General features: G+C 38.2%; 1 protein-coding gene and 1 non-coding gene across 3 annotated transcripts in view; both read right to left on the bottom strand.

Moving 5' to 3' along the window:
* Positions 1–4289: 4289 nt before the first annotated feature.
* FBXO3 (F-box protein 3) overlaps positions 4290–22744 on the bottom strand; it is a 48174-nt gene continuing 29719 nt past the window's right edge. The window contains exons 8-12 of one of the 2 annotated variants that reach the window (XM_055143111.1): positions 22523–22645; positions 19832–19947; positions 18303–18493; positions 13375–13434; positions 5338–5466 (exon numbers count right to left, since the gene is read on the bottom strand). In XM_055143111.1, the coding sequence (XP_054999086.1) occupies positions 13411–13434; positions 18303–18493; positions 19832–19947; positions 22523–22645 (454 nt within the window). In that variant the 3' untranslated portion in view covers positions 5338–5466; positions 13375–13410. Of the gene's footprint in view, positions 5467–13374; positions 13435–18302; positions 18494–19831; positions 19948–22522; positions 22646–22744 lie in introns of both variants that reach the window. The other variant, XM_055143110.1, reaches the window with a different exon arrangement.
* LOC129406337 (small nucleolar RNA SNORA28) lies at positions 13906–14024 on the bottom strand. Its single transcript, XR_008630944.1, has one exon. It is a non-coding gene; the product is annotated as a small nucleolar RNA SNORA28 (small nucleolar RNA).

Genomic DNA, 22744 nt, shown 5'->3' on the forward strand with positions numbered 1-22744 from the left:
TGCACTCAGGAATCACCCTTGGTGGTGCTCAGGGGACCATATGGGATGCTGGGAATCGAACCAGGGTCAGTCAGGTGCAAGGCAAACGCCCTACGTGCTGTGCTATTGCTCCAGCCCCATGGCTTTCTCTCTTTTTTTTTTTTTTTTTGCTTTTTGGGTCACACCTGGCGATACACAGGGGTTATTCCTGGCTCTGCACTCAGGAATTTTCTCCGGCGGTGCTCAGGGGACCATATGGGATGCTGGGATTCGAACCTGGGTTGGCTGCGTGCAAGGCAGACGCCCTACCCACTGTGCTATCGCTCCAGCCCAGGCTTTCTCTTCTTAAAAAAAAAAAATATATATATATACATATACATATATATATATGTCACTCAAATGTCTGGGGGCTCTGCCAAGCTCCCGCTTGTCTCTGCTGTCAAGATGAGGCAGCCCCGAGGCTCCTTTCTATTCTCGGGCTCCCGACTACCCTTCTGTCAGTCATATCTGTGCCTTGTGACTTGTTTGGAGCTAAGCTAAGCTCAGTATGAATTAAAAAACTTACATAGGCTGGTCTAGGACCAGAACTATCATTCAGATTATTTTCCTTTGAGGGTACAATTTGAAGTTTCCATCCCATCCCATCCCCTGGGAGGAGAATAGGGAACAGACTGAAGAGTACACCAGGCTACTCAGAGGACAGTCTTTCTCTGAGTGACTGACCTCTGTGGAGGGCCAGGAGACACTATTTCTCAGTACAGAAGGTTCTGCCTCTCTGGACTGGTTATGCTGAAATGGAAGGGGAGAAACCAAGGAGATGACAATCCCAGCTTGAGCAATGAACTAGAGTGAGGGTGGAAATCATAAAACTGATTAAGACATATGCCTCCTACCAACATCCTTTGATGGCTTTGGGATGTCAGGAGATGGTTTGATGTATCTGATGATGTCTGAATCTTCTTTGTTTATCAAATGAGTCTAAATTCAGCACTTGCCTTGATAAAAAGTGTCTCATAAAACATTAAATACTGACTTCGTGTGAAGGCTTGTTTACATGCTCTTTCACTTCCATTACTTTTTACACATCCTTAACTCAGTATCCCTTTGAAACTCTTAGAATTTTGTCATTCTACTGTCTTGGTATATCTGAGTCATTGGGCTTTCAAGTCTTACCAAGAAATCTTGGGCTTTGAAAGTTCTCTACCACCTGGCATGCAAGATCTAGTGTTCCAAACATAAATAAGCACCATTACTCTATGCACTCTTTCAGCAACTATTATGCACCTAATGTTTTAGTTTGGGGAGATATGTTTGCAAGTTATTTGCAAATCTTCATTTGTAGAACCTGATCTCATCCTTGATTTTCATATTAAAATCTCACAACTAGTGGCTCACACAAACGTCCTACATCTTGTGAGAGATGTCCAACTCTTAACTGCCTATGTCTACAATCCAACTGCTTTTACGATGGTGCTTTCTGGGATTTGGCTTCGGGGGCGTGGGGTTCCTTTTTTTTTTTTTTTTTTGTAAATTAAGAAACCTGCCCGTGTGCTTGACTGTCTTCCCCGGGGCTTCCTCAGAGGGGATGGGCTCCAGCTTCCCTCCCCACCCGAGCACAGATCCCAGCGGCTGAAGACCTCCGGAGCCTAGCCAGAGCCATGCTCAAGGCCCCTCTCTATACGTTCGTACGAGCCTCATGCAGGAAGGAACCAGCAGAGGAACCCAGGTGTGTGGGACCCGGGGCTGAGACCTCCAAGGCTGCTCAGATCGGGACTGGGTATCCTCCGTCCAGATTTCCCATCTCCCAGTAGCTAGGCAGTCACACCCAGGGACTGCCCCCAGTGCCGTGTAACGGCCAGCATCCAGAGACTTAAAAGCCAGCTCCCAGAAGCACCCGGCCACAAAGCATAGCATATTTCATAGCATACCTCTCCCTCTGGGAGAACCTAGCAAACTACTGGGAGTTTCCTGCCCACATGGGAGAGCCTGGCAAGGTCCCCATGGTGTATTAATATGCCAAAACCGGTAACAAGCTGGATCTCATCCCTTTGACCCTGAAAGAGTCTCCAGTATGGCACTGTTGGAAGGAGCGAGGCTTCTAAAATCTCAGGGCTTGGACGAATGGAGATGTTACTGAGACCACTCGAGAAATTCGATGATCAACGGGATGATGATGATGATAATGAAGAAACCTGGGAACCATTTCTGTCCTACTTTCTCCTAACTCCTACCCATTGTTACCATTTGGCATTTGAATTTCATTTTCTCCTCACCTTACCTCTAACACTTACTCCCCTCACTTAGGTCTGCTGTATCTTATTTTACCATTACAGTTCTTTCACAGCAGGTCTCCATACTAATTTCTGCATCCCTGGCCCTTTCTCACTTCCTTCACAGAATGGCTATCTACTACTCTATTGCCTCGCCGATCTTATGCTTGACTCTTGACTTTCACTATCCTTCCTGAGAATAGGACTGCAACTGTCAGCTGGCAACTATGAAGTGAGATTTAAGATGAATCTTGTATTCAGGATGGAAGAACAGGATGATGAAAAAATTTGGAATGTTGACACCATGGCAGCACCATATTAGATTAGTTGCCTGTGGTTTTTCATGAGAAAAAAACAAATCCCTAACCCAAATTTAAACTATTTTTATAATTATATGAATCATAAGGACACATCAGCTTTCAACAAATGAATAACTATTTAACATGCAGCATAAACTCATTTTAAGGTGAAATTCTCAAGAAACCTCAGAAATGGAAATGGACTTCACTCACCCAAAGTAAACTCTAGCCAGCCTCTGAATCTCTTTCATAGGTGACATGATCTTTCCAATGAAATAATATTCAAAATTATTATCAACTAAATCTAAGTAAAGAGTCTCTTGCCCGAGTGCCTGGGTATCTTCCCCAGGGCCCCTCGGTGAGTTGGGCTCCAGTTTCCCTCCCTACCCTAAGCAGAGCTCTCTCAGCTGAAGACCTCTGGAGCCCAGCCGCAGCCATGCTCAAGGCCCCTCTCCATACATTCGAATGAGCCTCACACATGAAGGTACTGGCAGAGGAACCCAGGTGTGTGGGACCCGAGACTGAGATCTCCAAGCCTGCTTGGATCGAGACTGGGCCTCTTCCGCCCAGATTTCCCATTTTCCAGTAGCTAGGCGGTCACACCCAGGGACTGCCCCAGAGCCGTGTAATCCCACCAAAGGCCAACATCCAGAGACTTAAAACCAAGCTCCCGGAAGCACTCGGCCTCGAAGCAGTCAGCCATGCAACATCTTATAGCCTACTTCCCCCTTTGGGAGAACCTGGCAAGCTACCTAGAGTTTCCTGCCCACATGGGAGAGCCTGGCAAACTCCCCATGGTGTATTCATATGCCAAAACCAGTAACAATGATGGGCCTCATTGCCCTGACTCTGAAAGAGCCTCCAATGTGGCATTGTTGGGAAGGACGAGTAAAGAGAGGCTTCTAAAATCTCAGGGCTAGGATGGAGATGTTACTGAGACTGCTCGAGAAATTCGACGATCAACAGGATGATGATGATGATGATGATGATGATGATGATGATGATGATGATGATGATGAAATCTAAGTATAAACTACAGGCCATTCATATAACAGAGGGGAATATGAATTTTGATGAGAGGTTAAGCAAGCCTGAAACATTCTGATAAGTAAGGTTTGGATGAGTGCAGAGACTTGGGGCATCATGAGAAACTGAGAGCCAAAAGGTCCTCCAGAATACAGAATAAAAATAGCAAGGGAAACTAAGGCCAGATTTATCTTCAGCTAAAATGCATTTTAAACTACTCTTGTAGTAGAAGCACACCTTTTCAAAATATGTGTTGATTAAATAAAGGGAGAGCTAGGCTTAAGAGAAGGATTTGGCAACCAGAAAATAACCTATTTTTAAAAATAAGTAGGAAGGGAGTGGGGGTATATCTCAGCAGTAAAAACATAACTTATATGCATGAGATCTAAGTTTGGTCCTTGGCACACAGAAACTAATACTAAATAAATGAATAAAAGCTAGGTAAAACTACTAACTCTGCTCTGGAATATTCAAGGTCCCTGATGACAGTTGCTAACGCCTGTGTTCACATCCTGCTTTGTACAATTTCCTCTATAAAAAAATTAATCTCAGGAAAACAAAGGTCTGCAAGGCAGTGAATGAGTGAAGCCAGCAAGTGACTGTCAGTGAGACTCCGGTAACAGGCCAATGAGAATGGAGCTTGTTTCCCTACTGACCAACAAAAACTGACTACTAATAAGTTTATGGAAAATAGGAAACTGCACAAAATACAAAATCAGAACCAAAATTTGTTTTTAAAATGAGTTTTTGACACCTGAAAGGTGTTTCATTCCAAACCCTCAATTATATAATTACAGGAGGGAAAAATCCATTTTTTCAGGAAAACATACTAAATCTTAACATAAACTCATGTCACTTATCACAAAGTTAGACAGTCAAGTGTATAAAGGAGAAACAAAACAGAAGCAGTATTTACAAATTTTGACTACATGAGACATTGTGAAGAACTTTTTGTTAATAAATAATACAACACATACTTTTACACACTACATTTCAAAAATGATACATCTGTGAACAATATGATAAAGATCGTAGTATTAAAGCACTTTAAATTCAAGGTCATAGTGCGAAGACTTTAAAGGTCAGGAGAGTTGAAGACTAAATTCAAGATCAAGGTCATAGTGATGCCGACCCTAAATTCAAGGTTGTGGTGATGAAATTTTTTAATTCAAGGATAGATTGTCTAAGAAAGGACAAACAACTAGCATTCAAGTTATTTAGTCAATAAGTCCCCTGTGAGTAAAAAATATATAGGAATCACTAAATGGATTAGCCTAATTAAAAATTCTTTTCATTTCTAAATAACTCACAACTGCAAGAAGTCTTTGTACAGAATCATTCAGTCACATAGTTTTTCTCTATCCTTGTATAGGTATTGCTGCTACATTTTAAATCCTTATTCAGAACAATTTCCTCCCATTTCCAACTATTTGTAAGTATAAAATATTTTAAAACAAAGAAATGTCTATTCCTTAGCTAGAGAACTATTATCTCATTGACTTCCAGGAAAGAAAAAGAATTCCAATTCCTCATCTCAAAAATACAAAGCAAAACCAAAAGAACCCAATTCCTAAGAAGTGTCGCATAGAACCCAAGGCCTGGAACAATATTTCATGCTAGTTTTCCTGCTATATGCTGAGAACAATTTAGTTATTTACATTATTCGGAAATCTATTTAACAGACTGGAATCATTCAGCGCCTCTAGAGCATGAAGCTAGAAGAGGCGAGAGCAGCGACGCCTGCGAATGGGAACATCGAAGACTCTTCTCCTTCTCTCCTCCTCCTCATCTTCATCTGATTCGTCCATATCAGCGGAATCATCGTCATCATCTTCTTCCTCCTCCTCCTCTTCTTCCTCTTCCATTTCTTCATACTCATCAGGACCCATTTCCTGGAATTAAAAAAAAAATCAGTTTCTCCTAAGAACTTCCATCAGTTTCATTGTCCCTTAACGCAAATTTTCATTCAACTAGAATCTCAAACACCAGACATGAACCTTTATAGATTGAATAACACCTCTGCATAAAGCAATGCTAATGCAAGATTCTATACTATTCTATCACAGTTGAAAACTACTTAGTATAATTTTAGTGGTGAATATATTTGATAAGATAGTACTTATTTTTTTACATGGCAGTTTGTAATTACTACAAGGCTACAAATGGTCTATACTTAAGCATCCCACACGAAATGTTACTGAATTTATATCACAGAAGTACACTGACAAGATTTACTAATTAATTTATAAGCTCACAGGAAAAAGGATGCAGGGCTAGGACTGTGGCTCACCAGCAGAACACAGCCTGCCAGCAGTGCTTGGGTTTGATGCCAGCAATATAAAAACCAATGAAACAAAACAAAGGATATGGAAATTACAATCAGGTATGACCTCTTTGCTCTGATTTTTTTTTATCCAGAGCAGTTGTTTATTACTAAGCATATACTATTTATTTACCATACTTTGTCTTTTCCCACAAGAATATAAATTCTGAGGTAGATACTTGATTGTATTTTTCACTGCATTTTCCGTAGGTAAGTTAATAAATGTTTGTTGAATAGTAATGTGGAAGAAAGGAAATGCTCTTTAGGATTTGTCAAATGAATTGTCCTTTGATTTAGCATACCACTAGCAACTGCTGAGACAATATACGCAAACGCCATAAAATACTCCTTTTGAGGGCAGCGTCTCCAGCACAGGGTCCACTCCTGGCTACAGGAAGCCCAGCTATGCACTCCTGACAATCACACTCTGTGGTCTGGTCTGAGGATGCACTGCTGCTAAGGCTTGGTGGACGCTGGGAGTCCCCGGGGCCACTACGGGTGCTCAGGGGTCACGGGGGCTTAGCCCTCAGTGCAGGGGGCGAGGAGCTTGCTGTGCTGAGCTGGAACTCTGGGCAGAGCACAGCCAGGCATAACTCCAGCCTCTAACTTATTTCCTCGGCCCAACGTTATTTTCATTTTTGGATTTTTTTTTAAAACTAGGGAATAAAGGCTGTAAAATTCAACAGAACTTCCAAATTGAGGAAAGAATTACTAAGCAGAACAGAGGAAGAAAAGAAGAGACAAGACCGGAAATATACAAGTAGCCCTAGTCTCTAACCAACAACAAAAATCCAGACATTACAAGTAAAAAATCAATGAAACATAAATGGTAAGTGAAATCAAAGTATAAAACCAATGGAATAATTATACCTATTAACCATATGGTGGTTAGAAAAGAAAGCAAGAACAACTGAACTTATATATCAAGACTAATATTTAAAGAGAAAATAACACAAATCATTGATGAAAAATCTCATATTTTCATTTTTATTGATTTCTTATCCTTAACAGAAAAGCGTCCAGCCCAAATGTCCAATGACAGATGAATGATAAAGAAGTTATGGTGTATATATATATATATATATATATATATGTATGTGTATATATAGATATACATAGACATACATAATAATACCATGCAGCTCTTAAAAAATGATGAAATTTGGTAGTTCACTGGTATCTGGATGGAACTGGAAGGTATCATGTTAGGCAAAATAAGTCAGAAGGACAAGTACCAATGATCTTATTCATCTACATTATAGAGAAAGTCAAAATACGGGAACTGATAGTATCAAACAAATTCTAGGTCTTGGGTCAAAAAACTGACTAACAAGAGTGGAGGAGGGATGGTGTAAATGAAGATCAGATTACAGGTGACACAGGACAGTGGTTAAGACTCATGGGCATTTTGGTGGTGGTGCTGGGTACAATAGCTGTGTACAATACCATAAACTTTAACACTATTGTAACGATGTTGCCTGAACTATAATAAAAAAGATTAATAAAAAAATTTAAGGGAGAAACACAGTTTCTATAAGACAGAGCATGCCTTTAGATGCTTCTCGTGTTTGAGAGGAAGTGAAAACTCAGTATGTGACAACCATCAGGTGAGGGTTGAATATGTAATAAGTATTACTGTAATAAAAAATTATAAAATTGAAACTTTAATAATAATAGTAACTCATCTGTTAAACTTCTCAGTTTTTTCCTTTGTTTTATTTTAGATTTTTGAGCCACACTCAGTTGTGCTTAGGGTAGACTCCAGGTCATGTGCTCTGAAGTCACCACCTGGTTGGGTCTAGGGGACTGTATGTGGTATGGGAGACTGAACCAGGGTCGACTGCATATACAGCAAGCACCTTAATCCCTGCACTGTCTCTCTGGAGGGCTCCTAAAACGTCCCAGCTTTAATATCCAACATTATGTATACAGAAAAAATCCACAAAAGCAATAGTTCTTTGGAATCCTCAATAACTTTCACAGCTTAAAGGAGGTCATAGATGGAAAAGCTTAGGAGCCACAGTTCTTTAGTGAGAACTATGGCAAACTAACAGACATTAAAAAGTCCTCAAAAAGGGCAGAGTAAATCCAGTGTAACTGGATTGCCTGCCCAAACCTAAAAGGCTTCAATCTCTCTCTGGTCAGGAATATCGGGCATTTTAAAACAAGGACTATTTTAAGAGATTTTATTTTAAAAAATCATTAAAAGACAACAATCCTAGGCATACTTGCAGAATAATTACAGAGATTCAAAATGCATGAAAAAGAAATTTCAACACCTCCAACCAAGCCCCCAGCAAGAGAGAGACAGCTCCTGCCTCAAGATACAGAGCAGTGGGAGCTGGTCCCAGGCCACCACCCTCTTGGATGAGGAGCTACCTGGGCTCCCTGTGCCCCAGTGTGCCAACGCCCAGCCCATTCTGGAGAAGCAGCCGAAGCATCAGACATAGCAAAGTGGCAGAGGAATCCACCCGCACCAGGGAGCAATATAGAAGCTTGGGAAGACCTCCAGCGAAGAAGGCCAATCTAATCGAGATGAGGATTTCAAAGGGAGCCTGCCGTTCAGGCTTCACCACTGAACTATAACAAGAGTTCCAACAGGGAACAAGTGAGGAGAACACAATCAGAAATTGCCAGTGTGAAGAGCAAAGTAAGAAAACAAATGCAACAGAAGGAATAAGCAGCAGAATGGCAGAAGCAGAGGAGTGAACCCAGGCAGACCATCCAAAAAAAGGAAAAAAAATAAAATGTCAGAGATCTATGGGCCGGCCAGAAGAGAAATGATGTGTAAATTATATAGCACCAGAAGAGGAGGAAAGAGACAACAGAAGAAATTTTTTGAAGAAAAATTACAGCTGAAAACTTCACCCAATCTAAAGATCAACTTAATGAAGGGACGGTATTGGAATATTCTATGACTGAAACCCAATCATGAAAAACTTTGTAATTGTGTATCTCACTGTGACTCAATTAAAAAAAAACAAACAAAAAAACAACTTAGATTCCCAGATCGAGGGAAGTAGAAAGTACCAATCAAGAAAAAAAAAACCTAAGAAAAATACCCAAACACAACATAATTAAAACAGCACAAGCTAAAGATACTATCCTGAGAAAAGTAAGACCAAAATCAAGTATTACCTATAGGGGAATCCTCATTAAAAAAAAAAATCACAGGGGACAGAGGCAGGCTGGGGGCAGAAGGGAAACTGGGATATTGGTGGAGGGTAGTGGACACTGGTGACAGGATTGGTTCTGAGCACTGTACACCTGAAACTCCATGTGACTACCTTTGTTTTTTGTTTTTAATTTTTTAAATTTTATTGAATCACTGTGAGATAGTTACAAGCTTTCATGTTTCGGTTACAATCTCACAATGATCAAATACTCATCCCTCCACCAGTGCACATTCCCCCCCACCAATATCCTGGGTACCTCCCCTTTCCCACCCTCCCCCTGCCTCTATGGCAGACAATATTCCCCATACTCTCTACTTTTGGGAGTTATACCTTGCAATACAGACACTGAGAGGTCATCATGTTTGGCATGTGACTATCTTTGAAACTTTGTAATTCATGGTATTTCAATTAAAAAAAAATCACAGCAAATATTTTGAATAAAACCCTACAGGCCATAAAGGAAATGGTATGATATCTCCAACACACTGAATAAAACAGACATCCAAACAATAATCCATCCAGCTAATTTACTATTCAAATTTAATGGTGCAATATAAAACCCCACTGACAAAGAATAGCTAGAGAAGTTCTTGGTCATTAAATGAGCCCTTTAAGATACACCAAATGTCTCATAAAAAAAAAAAGGCTAAGGAAACACAACACAGGCTAACTATATTAATATCCCAAGCCCATACAAAAGATGACATTAAGTTCCTTTCAATAATTTTAATGTCTATGGCCTGAACACACCAATCTCAGGCCAGAAAGACAGTACAGTAGGTAGGGTTGCTTGACCTAATGTACTAACTAGGGTTTGATCCCTAACACCATATAGGGTTCCCCAAGCTTCACCGGCAGTGACCCCTGAGTAAGGAGTAAGATATGAATATGAACATGTGATCCAAAGCGAAAGGCAAATATTCTAGAAAAGGTAATGAAAGATGAAGATAGACAGTATATAATAAGCAAAAGGATCTATACACTAAAATAATTTAACTCTCATTAACACATGTACCAAATGGTCATTAATATACTTAAAACAACTACTAGCAGCCCTGAAGGAAAACATGAAGAGCAAAACAATAGTAGTAAGGTTCTAATGCCACACTCTTACCAAGGAATAGATCAACCAAAGAATCAATAAGGAAACAGCAGCTTTAAAGGAAAAGTAGGAAGAGACAGGCTTATTAGACATGTACAGAGACCAGCATGCAGCAAGAGCTGAGCACACATTATTCTCAAGTACAGATAGATCATTCTCAAGAATATACCACGTACTGGAACACAAAACAAGTCTTAAAAGATTCAAGAAAATAGAAATAATGTCAAGTTCCTATTTATATTTCAATGCTCTGGAGTTGGAAATAAACTACAGAAAGGAAGTTAGGAAAAACTAACACTTCAAGTTGAACACACTATTGAGCAGGTAGAAGAGGAAGTTAAAAATGAAGTAGAGATTCTTAGACAAGAAAGAAGATATGAGCTTTCAGACCTTATGGGACACAGCAAAAACCACACAAAAGGGAAGTTCTTAACATCTGGGCATTCATAAAGAAGCAAGAAAAGAAGAAAGTGACTAAACCTCACACCTCTACAAAAAGAACAAAAAATGGAGTCTAAAGAAAGCAGAAGGAGAAGAAAAAAATCTTAATGGAAGTCAATAATACAAAAATCAACAACAGTAAATAAGATCAATAATACCAAGAGTTGTTTTAAAGAATCAGTAAGAATGAACCATGGCTAGACTCACAAAGTTAAAAAGAGACTGAAAACTCTAATTAATTACATCAGAAATAAAAGAGGAGAAATTACAACAGATACACCAAAAACACAAGAGTGTATGAGATTACTACAAACTAGGAGTCCAGAGAGACAATGGTTATGGCACTTGTTGCCTTGCATAGAGGGAGAGAGAGGAAGAGAGGGAGAGGGAGAGAAAGAAGGATCACTACAAAGGATATTATACTACTAAACTGAAGAATCTAGGTAAATAAATTTTCAGTCTTAAACCTCTCAAGACTGGGCTGGAGTGATAGTACAGCGGGTAGGGTGTTTGCCTTATACGTGGCCGACCCAGGTTCGATTCCCAGCATCCCATATGGTCCCCTGAGCACTGCTAAGAGTAATTCCTGAGTGCAGAGCCAGGAGTAACCCCTGTGGATTGCCGGGTGTGACCCAAAAAGAAAGAAAAAAACCCTCTCAAGACTGGGGCTTGTGAGATAATAGAGTGGGTAGGGCATTTGCCTTGCATGCAGCCAATCTGGGTTTGATGTCCCACACCCTATATGGTCTCCCAGTCCTGCCAGGAGTGATCCCTGAGCACAGAGCCGGGGTAAACCTTGAGCATAGCTGGATGTGACCCAAAGTCTAAAAGGAAAGAGAAAAAACAAAATAAAACCCACCAAAGACTAAGCCAGGAGGATGCAGAACACCTGCCTATATCAATTACCATCAAAGAAATCAGGACAGTAATTAAAAACATCCCCCAAGGGGCCGGAGCGATAGCACAGCGGGTATGGCGTTTGCCTTGCACGCAGCCGACCCGGGTTCAATCCCCGGCATCCCATATGGTCCCCCAAGCACCGCCAGGAGTAATTCCTGAGTGCAAAGCCAGGAGTAACCCCTGAGCATCGCTGAGTGTGACCCAAAAAGCAAAAAAAAAAAAAAAAATTCCCCCAAATTTAAGAAATTAAATTAAAAACTGTGTATCTCACTGTGACTCAATTAAAAAAAATAAACTTAGATTCCCAGATCCAGGGAAGCAGAAAGTACCAATCAGGACAAAACTTAACAAAAAAACCCACATACAATACATATACATATAAAGATTAATATCCCAATGAACAGATGCCAAGATCCTCAATAAACTAGTGAGTCAAATGCAACAATATCTTAAGCAAAACACATATCATGGTCACGCTGGATGCAAGGATGGTTTAATATCTGCAAACCAATTAATGTGACACATCACTTTAATAAAATGAGACAAATGCCATATAATCACCTCTACAGATGCAGAGAAAGCATCTGTAAAGAGGTAAGAACCATTCATAATGAAAACATTCAGCAAAATGGACACCGAAGTAACTTATCTCAATATGTAAAGATCACTCATATACAGTAAATTCACAGCTAATATTCTTAATGGGGAAAAGCTGGAAGTCTTCCCTCTATGATCAGGTACGACAAAAGGATTTGTACTTTCACCACTACTATTCAACATAGTATGAGAAGTCCTTGCCACAGTAATTAGACAAGAAAGGAAGTCAAAAGAATTCAAATTGATAAAGAAATTAAACTATCACTATTTGTAGATGACATGGTATTATACACAGAAAAACCTAAGGACTTCAGTGAAAACTTCTAGAAACAATAACCTTATATACTAAGGCTATAAAATCAATACACAGAAATCTATTGTATTTTTTATGTAACAATGATGTAAAAGAGAAAAACATTTTCAAAACGATCTGATTTAGGGGTGATGTCCTTGGGGGAGTGAGATTGGTACACTGGTAATGAGTGTGGTGTCAGAATTATGTCTGTGAGAAACCATTACTAATAGTATGGTAAGCCAAAAAGTATATATGTGTGTGTGTGTGTGTGTGTGTGTGTATATATATATATATATATATATATATATATATATATACACACACAATTTTTTAAATGTTAAAACTATCCAATTTATAATCATGTCCCAAAAACTCAAGTATCTAGTAACCAACTTAACGGAGAAGAAAGGCCTATAATTTCGTGAAAATTATAAATTACTTCTGAAATAAGACACTAGGTAATGAAAATCTACTTCTTGTTCATGGATTGAAAAAAAATCAAGATTGTTAAAATGAACACCCTACCCAAAGTAATTTACAGATGCAATGCAATCCTCACCAAAATTTCCCACAGCATTTTTCAAGGACATAAAATACTTCTAAAATTTATATGGAACCACAAAACTCCCATAATGGCAAAGCAATCCTAAGAAAAAAGAATATGGAAAGTACTGCATTCCCAGACTTTAGTCTTTACTCTAGAGCCACAGTACTCGAAACTGCATGGTACTGGAACAAAGACAGACCCTCAAATCAATGGAATAGAACTGAGAGCCCAGATATGAACCCCAGAATATATGGACAGTGAATTTACAACCAAAGGATTAGGTGTATGAAATGAAGCAAGGATACCCACTTCAACAAATGGTGCTGGAAAAACTGGATAGCCACAGAAATTAAATTGGACCTCTATCTCACAACATAAACAAAGGGTGAGTCAATGGATTAAAGACCTTGGTATCAAACCTGTTTCTATACAACGAGGAAAACACAGGCAGGACTCTAAGATCTTGACCTCGGAGGAGTCTTCAAATGATATGACCGCGTTGGCAAAGAAAACAAAAGCAAAGGTAAGCAAATGGGGTTATGTCAAACTAAAAAAATAACTAAATAAACAATAATTCTGCAATGCAAAAGAAATGAAGCCTAAATAAAAAGATACCCCACCGAATGGGGGAACATATTTGTAAATCAAACATCAAAGGGCTAATACTGACGATAAAAAGCAATCTCAAAGCTCAATAACAACAACAAAAATAACCCCATCAAAAAAAAAAATGGGGGGAGAGATGAACAGGCTATCCAGCAAAGATAACATAAAGACAGGTGACAGGCATATGAAAACATGCCCACTGTCACTGACTATCAGGGAAATGCAATCAAAATGACAACAGGACATCACCTCGCACTAGGGAGATGGTCTATATCACAAAGACCAGAAACAATAAATGCTGGCAAGGATGTGGTTTGTCAGATAGCAAGGAACTATTTTTTAATGCTGTTGAAGTCTATATAACAGCTTGTCTCATGGAGAAGAGAGCACCGGAATAGGTTAGACTGCCTTGCTGTTGCAAATGCACCAGACACTTTGGATCATCTGCTACTGAGTGTGGACTGCAACAAAAAATGAACTTTTCTCTGCTGCTAATGTGTGAGAAGTCATCCCCCTAACAAAAAATTCCAAGGTTGGGAGATTCCCCAGGATAATAAAGCAAGTGTAGGCCTTAGAACAGAATGAAGTTGCAAACATGCACCAAGTAAAGTATAGGAAAATAGGAAAGAATAGGAGAGATGAGGAATAGAGAGTGACTGCAAACATGCCACAGGAAGTGTGCCCGGAAAAGCAAACAATTAAACAGTTTAGGGTCTTTTAGCTGCAGAGGGCAACTTGGGCAAAAATTATATAGGAAATTATCTTGAAGTTACTCTATACTTTAAGGGTGCCTGATATTTTTTGCTACGTGAAATACCCGAGTCTTGGCTCTTCACGTACCTACTGATCTTGATATGCTTATTAACTGTCCTTAATGTCTGTTAACTTAAAGGTTCACTTGCTGGGAGCCACCATGGGGGAGCAATGGCCACCCTGGGTTCGCTTGGACAGTCCTTGTGTGTTTGTTTCCCATGATCAGTCCGGAGCAGTTTGCACAGGATGCACAATATCCTAGTGATGGTGGCCCCAAATAACTATAGTGACTCGAAGACACAGCATTCTGAAGGGGAACTGTTTCTTCAGCCTCTTTGGAAACAGTTTGGAGATTTCTCCAAAAATTAAGAACATAGCTTCCACCTGACTCTGCAGTTCCACTCCTGAGCACCTACCCCAAGAACACAAAAACTTTAATCCAAAAGGACATATACACACCTATGTTCATCACAGCCAAGATCAGGAAACAACTTGTGTGCCAAATTGGGCACAAGGGGATACTGTGAATAATTTTATGCCCAAAAGAACCCCAAGAATGAAACAGAAAATGTGAACTTTAGAGAAATTCAATTCCTATTTCAAAATGTTCCTATGAGTGGATAAAGAAACTTTGGCCTATGCACACAATGGGATACTATGAGTAGCATCACATTTTGAGGAAATGTGAGACCGTGCAACTTGCTGCATATAGGTGGGACTAAAGGAAGTCATGCTAAGTGAAGTGAGCTAAAAAGAAACGATAGACACCAACAATCTCACTCATTTGCAGAGTATAAAGAAATAAATCAAGGGATTAGATAATCCCCAGTGGAAACAGCACTGAGCGAGCTGCATGTGATCTGAGGGCTCTGAGATGAGGGGTGGAGGAGGAAACGAGATAATGGGGAAGGGAGCCTAGCACAATAGGGGTAGGGATGATGTAGCAGCTCTGCAAGTACAAAACCGTAACACTGGTACTGGGCAAAATATATATATATATGTATATATATATGTATATATATATTTTTTCTTTAACACATGAAATGGAAGACAGAACTAAAAAGAAAAACAAATTAAACTAAAAAAAAATCCATTCAGTAAATATACAGAAAACGTACAAAAAGTCAGCTATATGACTGTCACTTCTGTAATACTAGTCTTCCAACTGGCAGGCTATGTATTACTTTCAAATATACAAGAATCATGTATCAAGATAGATCACAAGCCATGCCATAAACATTTGAAAGGATAGACCGGAATGTGACTCAATGGCAGAGCACTTCTCTGGCATGTGTGAGGCCCTGGACTGGATTCCCAACATTGCATGGTCCCCAGAGCACTGCTGGGAGTGACCACTGAGCACTGAGTTGGGAGTAGACCCTAAGCACAGCCAGGTATGGTCCAAAAAACAAACCAACCAAACAAAGCATTTAAAAGGATTGAAATGCATAATGAATTCTCTATCCTAACAAAATAAGAAATCAACTCAATGATAACTGAAAAATCTTCAGTGGTTTTGAAACAGACTTAATCACAGTGAAGTTAGAGATTCAAAATGAATTCTGCAGGGGAGATGAGAATTATTTTGAAATGTTAATGAAAACATAATACAACAGCAGCTGTGAAATTAATCAAAAACAATAATGTGAACTGTAAAATTAATCGAAATCAATGATATAAACTTCTACCTTAAGAAGTCAGAAAAAAAGCAAATTACATCCAAAGTTAACCATGGGGAAGAAACAAAGATAACTACAGAAATTAGTGAAACAGATAATCAACAGTAAAGGAAAAATCAGTAAAACCAATTATTCCTTTAAATGATCAATAAAAGTGATAAGCTCCTACCTAAGCTGATTACACAGAGAAGATATAAATTACTATATTAAGAATAGAAAAGAATGTGTGACTAGAGCTCTTGCAGCCATTAAAAGGAGATTAAGAGGACATTGTGAATAATTTTATGCCCAAAAGAACCCCCAAAGGTAAAACAAAATCTGAACATTAGAGAAATTTAATTCCTATTTCAAAATGTTCCCACAAAAAGAACTCCAACCCCAAAAGGCTTCACTGATGAATTATGTCAACTTTCCAGGATAAAAAGAGAGCAGTCATACTAGGCTAGCCAGAAATGGAAAACTCTTCATTTTCCGTTTCCTTTTTCCAAGGAGTGCCCAGTTCTCAGTACTAAAAATGCACAGAAGACAGCATTTCTGCAAAGCGACGGAACCTAAATTTCACTTGCAAATCCAACTGCAGATTCTTTTTACTAGACAGACCACAACCACAGTGATCTGAGGTGGTTTCCATCATCCTTCTTCTTTCCAAAAGGGAGGATGATCCACTCACAATCATGTCCCTCTTCCCAGACTAACTTCAGAACTACCCACGAGGGTTGGGGCATTCCAGCACTTTATGAATATTCTATACCTATGACTCAATTGTATGCCAGGCATGCAATTTATATCCTATCCCTATTCCGTTCTTAAAATTGGTCACTTTATTTAGCCATTTTAATAGTCCCTAAGATTGAGGTTACCCCAACATGTCATTAAAATAGTTATAAAAACCAGGATTTCTTTTCACTTTGGGAAACATAAGTGCAAAGGGGTCCTGGTCCAACTCTGGTGATGCCCAGGATACACCAGGATCATACTGGAGCTTGGGAGGGATTGGAGGGTGGCAGAGAACAAAACTGTGGCACTGAAAATCAAACCCAGGCCGCACACATCTATCTACCACCTGAGCCAAAGTCACAGTCCCCAAATCCAGATTTTAAAATACACCTCAATGACTTCAGAAACAATCCCTGATACAAGCACGTCTATCATTAAGCCCTCTTTGTAATGACCTTTACTGAATATTGGATTTATTTTTATTTTTATATTTTTAGTGAAGCAAGATAGCTTTTATCAAATGAAACTTAGACAGATGTGAAGAGGGGAGAGAAGGAAAGGAATTCGTGTTCAAGAGAGGACACAAACCTGAAAGAGCAAGCAAGCAAAGAGATGCAGAAACGTGCAAGCAAGATATGAGTTCGAGGGAGAACATGAGCTTGAAGAGCAAGCCTACTGGCATGATTTTTTATAAAGCTGTTAAAGCTGCCAGTATTTAGCAAAAATAATGTAAAAATTGCTTTTGGGGACTTAATGAACTATGGTAAAACCAGTGATGACTGATCTAGCATGACATTTCTCATAAGGCCAAAGAATTTTTTTTTTTTGAAATCAGTGAAAAATATGTTAGAAGGATGAATACATATCATGGAGAAAAATCTAAAGTAAACTGTGAACTAAAGTGTCAATGAAGAAACACCAGTTGTAACAAAATGTCCTAATCAGGTCGGAAATACTGGTAATAAGGAGTCTTATGCATGTACCGGACATATGCAAAATTTGAGTGCAGACTCAAATTTTCTTCACTCAAATTTACACAGACTCAAACTGCTAAAAAACAAACAGAAAAAAATATACAACAATAGAGATTGATCGACTGCAAAATACAGAGTCTCACTTATTTGCCATATGTTTTAGAAATCATTTTGCACACAGATCTTTATTTGAGTAGCAAAAATTTGCTGTCATCTTTGGTTTATAAACTTTTCTCTTGCCCATTCTGTTGTTGCTCCTTACTCTAAAGATCAATTGTATAATTAAATGAAAGCATTTTTATGGGAAAGACAAGCTAGTTGGTTCAAATCTTTTGGGAACTGAATAGAAATAGAAGATTAACGTGGACTTTGGTTTAGGTTTAAAAATACAGTTTGGAAATTTCTTCCAAATACTGTAGCTTTTAAACAAAAGAGGTCAAAAAGGGCCTTTCTTTAGGAAGGTCTCCTACCCTACCCCCATTCCTAAGACTCTTCTCCTAGAAATATCTAGAGTCCTCTGAACACCATTTACACCTGTTCGGATAATCTATGAGGACTCCCTATTCAGAAAATTATACAAAGACATATAAACCACCACCAGGGGAAATTTTCACTTACCAATCGAGCTATAGACACTCTAAATGTAGGGCATGCCATATGGAATCGGGGAATGGCAACATTAAAAATCTTGTCTTTAAAGTAAAGAAAATGGAAGGTATAATATCCCTCCATATATCCTGATGTTGTAGAGAATGTGGTACAACTCGTGTATTCATATACACGCCCTGGGCTGATAATTGGAAATTCACCTGCAGAGAAAACAGTTAACAATAAACCAAAATATAAAACTGCTTTCCATTATAGCAAAACTATTTAAAATAAATGTGTAATTAGAAAACTAGTCAAAAAGGAAATATCACAAAATATTAGCAGAAGAAAATGAGGATGTTATATATGTTTAATTCCCCAGATTTTCATGCGTGTGTGGGGGGGGGGCAGAGTGGGGGAATAGGGAAGAAACACTAGATTTTTAAAAAAATCCCTGAAAGAATATTTTCTACTTCAGCATGTTATGAGGTACTGCAGATACCATCTCAAACACCTGGGTAATATTTTTAGTGTCAAAACTAGTTCTAACAAATATAGCAATCTTTAAAAAAAAGAAGATGGGGCTGGAGATAAGGGAGACTGCTTAAAGCACTCGCCTTGCATGTAGCTGACCCCAGTAAGAGCCCAGGACCATGTATGATTCTCTGAGCACAGAGCCAGGAGCAAGCCCTGAATACTGCCAGGAGTGGCTCCAAAACCAAAAATAAAGTGGCAAGAGACTAAAACATAAAACTGAAGATGTATCTTGAGCATTTAGTGCAATCAGAATGGCATTCACTAAGAAAAAATTCTTATACCAAAGGAAACTGAAAATAACAGTAAAGAGTTTATATAAAGTTTTAATAAAATTTCCTTAATATCAAATTCAGGATGACTTTGATATTATGACTCTTCACAGCAATTATAACAACTTAACTTTAAACTTATTTTTGTATAATCTGAGGTCAGATGATGAAAGTATGTAACTTAAATATAATGCTTTATCCTAAAGCAAGTCAAAAGAAATTGAAATCTCAGACATAGTTTAAGATAATCCTAATTTTTAAACATCAGTGGTAAATCACAGCTAGAGTTAACTAAATGCCAAATAATAAAACTCTGTGCACCAATTTATTTCCCAATATTTCAAAAACTATGGTGTTTTATCTTTTCCTCTAGGCCTTATAACCCAATAGACTATGAGACTATGGCAATGAATAAATATCTAGCTGGAAAGAATTTAGAAGTAAAAAAAAAAATGCCAGATAATCCATAAAATAAAAACTCAATACCTGACTGAGCTTACAGTAATTTTAGAACAATTTGTGTTTATCCTACTGAACCAAGAGAATAATGACCCTAAAGATATATATTTATGTTTCAAAGTACTATAGTTACAAAAGTTCAGAATATTTATCTTCCACATTGTAGATACAACTGTTAAAAAAATGCAGTTTATCAACCAATTACAACAGGTACTTTCTAAGCTGTGCTCACGTATCTGCAAGCTCTGCAATAGCAATGAGATGCCCTCTCTAGGAAGCAAGTTGGGTACTTACCAACTACTCCTGGTCCTTGGACTTCTTCTACGTCACCTTTAGCGTTTGTTATTCTCCAATAGCGACTATCTAACTGACAAGCCTTCTCAGGAAGTGCATCCTTTGACATTTCAATCCTGGAAAAGGGAAAGGGTGGATAAAGACCTTTTTTGGCTTCTTTTGTTTAAAAGCTACATTATTTGGAAGAAATCCCCAAACTATATTAAGCCCAAACCAAAGTCCATGTTAATCTTCTATTTCTATTCAGTTTCCAAAGGATTTGACCTGAATGACTTCTTTCCCATAAAAACCTTTCCATTTAATTTATGCACATGATCTTTAGAGTAAGAATCAACAGAACAGGCAAGAGAAAAGTTTATATACCAAAAATGACAGCAAATTTTTTCTACTCAAATAAAGATCTGTATGCAAAATGACATAATATATTGCATAATATATCTATATATTATATATTTATATATTATAGATATATAATATATATTATAGATATATTATATATAATATATATATTATATATAATATATCTATAATATATATTGCATAATATATCTAAAATATATTGCAATGAAAAAAGCTGAGTCTTATTTTTCTAGTTCAATACTATGCAACCCTTCATTCCATTTTCCATGAATTCTTAAAGCACCTAAAATGTCACTATGTAAGAAATGGGATTACACCTGACTTTTTATCCCATACTCTAATTCCCCCATCCCTTTTTTTCCCTAGGAATCTACTGTCTATTTCTGAGTATTTTTTTTTCCTTTTTGGGTCACACCTGGCAATGCACAGGGGAAGTCCTGGCTCTGCACTCAGGAATTACTCCTGGTAGTGCTCCAGGGATCATATGCTGGGAATCAAACCTGGGTCGGCTGAGTGCAAGGCAAATACCCTACCCACTGTGCTATCACTCCAGCTCCTGTCTCTAATTTTATTTTGATACACTGCGTATGCATGCAGAAATATTTTGTTACTATTTTATGCATGTTTTAATCCCTGGAATAATCTAAATAAAAACAATTAAAACACCAAACAACTACAGGGACTATAAACAATATTAAAATAGTAGGATGCTTCCCGGAGGCTGAAGTGATAGTATAGCAAGCAAGATGCTCGGCTTGTATATGGCAGACCCCAATTTGACCCCCAGTGCCCCATATGGTCCTCTGAGCATCACCAGGAATGATCCCTGAGCACAGAGCGAGGAGTAAACTGAGCATTGCCAGGTTGTGGCACAAAAACATTACAAAAACAAAAGAAAAGCAATCCCAGGATGCTTCCTGGATAGGATGACTAAGAAAATAATTCCAGTATATACATGTGCATTTATTATCTAAAAATATATCTCAAAAATAAGTATCCTAAGTACCTATACCAATGAATTGTTTTACCAGCACATCATGAACTTCTAATTAGTATTTTCTAACAAAATCCTACATTTACCATCATGTCTGATATATAGTAAGCATATTTATTAAATTCTACTTTCAGACGAGCCTCACGCATGAAGGAACCGGCAGAGGAACCCAGGTGTGAGAGACCCGGGGCTGAGATCTCCAAGACTGCTCGGATCAGGACTGGGCCTCTTCCACCCAGATTTCCCATTTTCTAGTAGGTAGGCAGTCACACCCAGAAATATCCCCGGCACTGTGTAATCCCATCAATGGCCAACGTCCAGAGACTATAAAACCAAGAAGCTTAGTTTTATATCTAATAGCCTAATATTAGATATATTATGGAATATTTATAATATATGTATATTACATAACATTATAACATATTATATGTTTGTTTATATATTATTATTAATTATAGTATTCATGATCATTATTATCATTTTATCATATTATCATATCATATATATCATATCATCATCATCATTATGTATTGTTTTTATATAATATATAACTACATTATATATGATATAATATATAAGATATAAGATATAACAACATAAAGACATCTAATAGCCCAGTTCTCTCTCTTGGAGAACCTGGCAAGCTACCGAGAGTTTATTGCCCACATGGGAGAGCCTGGGAAGCTCCTGTGGCATATTCATATCCCAAATACAGTAACAGATATATACATACCTCTCGGAGAGCCCGGCAAGCTACCGAGAGTATCCTGCCTGCACAGCAGAGCCTAGAAAGCTACTCTTGGCATATTCGATAAACAGTAATGATAGGTCTCATTCCCCTGACCCTGAAAGAGCCTTCAATCGTTGGGAAAGACAAGGAGAGGCTCCTAAAATCTCAGGGAATAGAGACGTTACTGGTGCCCGCTCAAGCAAATCAATGAACAACGGGATGACAGTGATTTACTAAATATGCTATATAGAAAATTTATAATGTATAAATTTTATCTTGGTCAATACCAAAGCTTTGAGAATGCCTTACAATGCTAATATGGAATTTTTATGATAACTAAAATTGACCAGTCCAACTTAAGTACCTACACAGTAATTTAAGCACAGTGGGTATTCAAGAATTTACTTATATAACTTAAAAGTTAATATAAATTCATGGTACTTTACATATATTATGCTGGGAAAATTTTCTACTATGTACATTCCTCCACACTTCAGCAAGGAGCCGTCTATCAAAATGTGTTTGATGTCATTTCCAATGAGACAACATCACCTTGTTCATAAATAGTCTTCTGGTAGATGATAGGCAATACCATTAAAGTCCTTACCTGATTCTGTAGGTGAAGAAGTAGTGGGGTGGATGCACGGAGCTCAGTTCTGGCAGAAAAGAAGTGGAAACTGAAACAGTGATATCCCCAGTTGTTGCCACACACTCTGGATCATGAACATACCTAAGAAATTTTTAAAAATTAACATTTTAATATCGATTAATTCTAAAAATATTAAAAAGTCTACTTTCAGCCCGCCCTGCCACAGAGGTGGAGTGGCGT

This window comes from Sorex araneus, chromosome 6 (assembly GCF_027595985.1).
Source record: "Sorex araneus isolate mSorAra2 chromosome 6, mSorAra2.pri, whole genome shotgun sequence".
Lineage (NCBI taxonomy): Eukaryota > Metazoa > Chordata > Mammalia > Eulipotyphla > Soricidae > Sorex > Sorex araneus.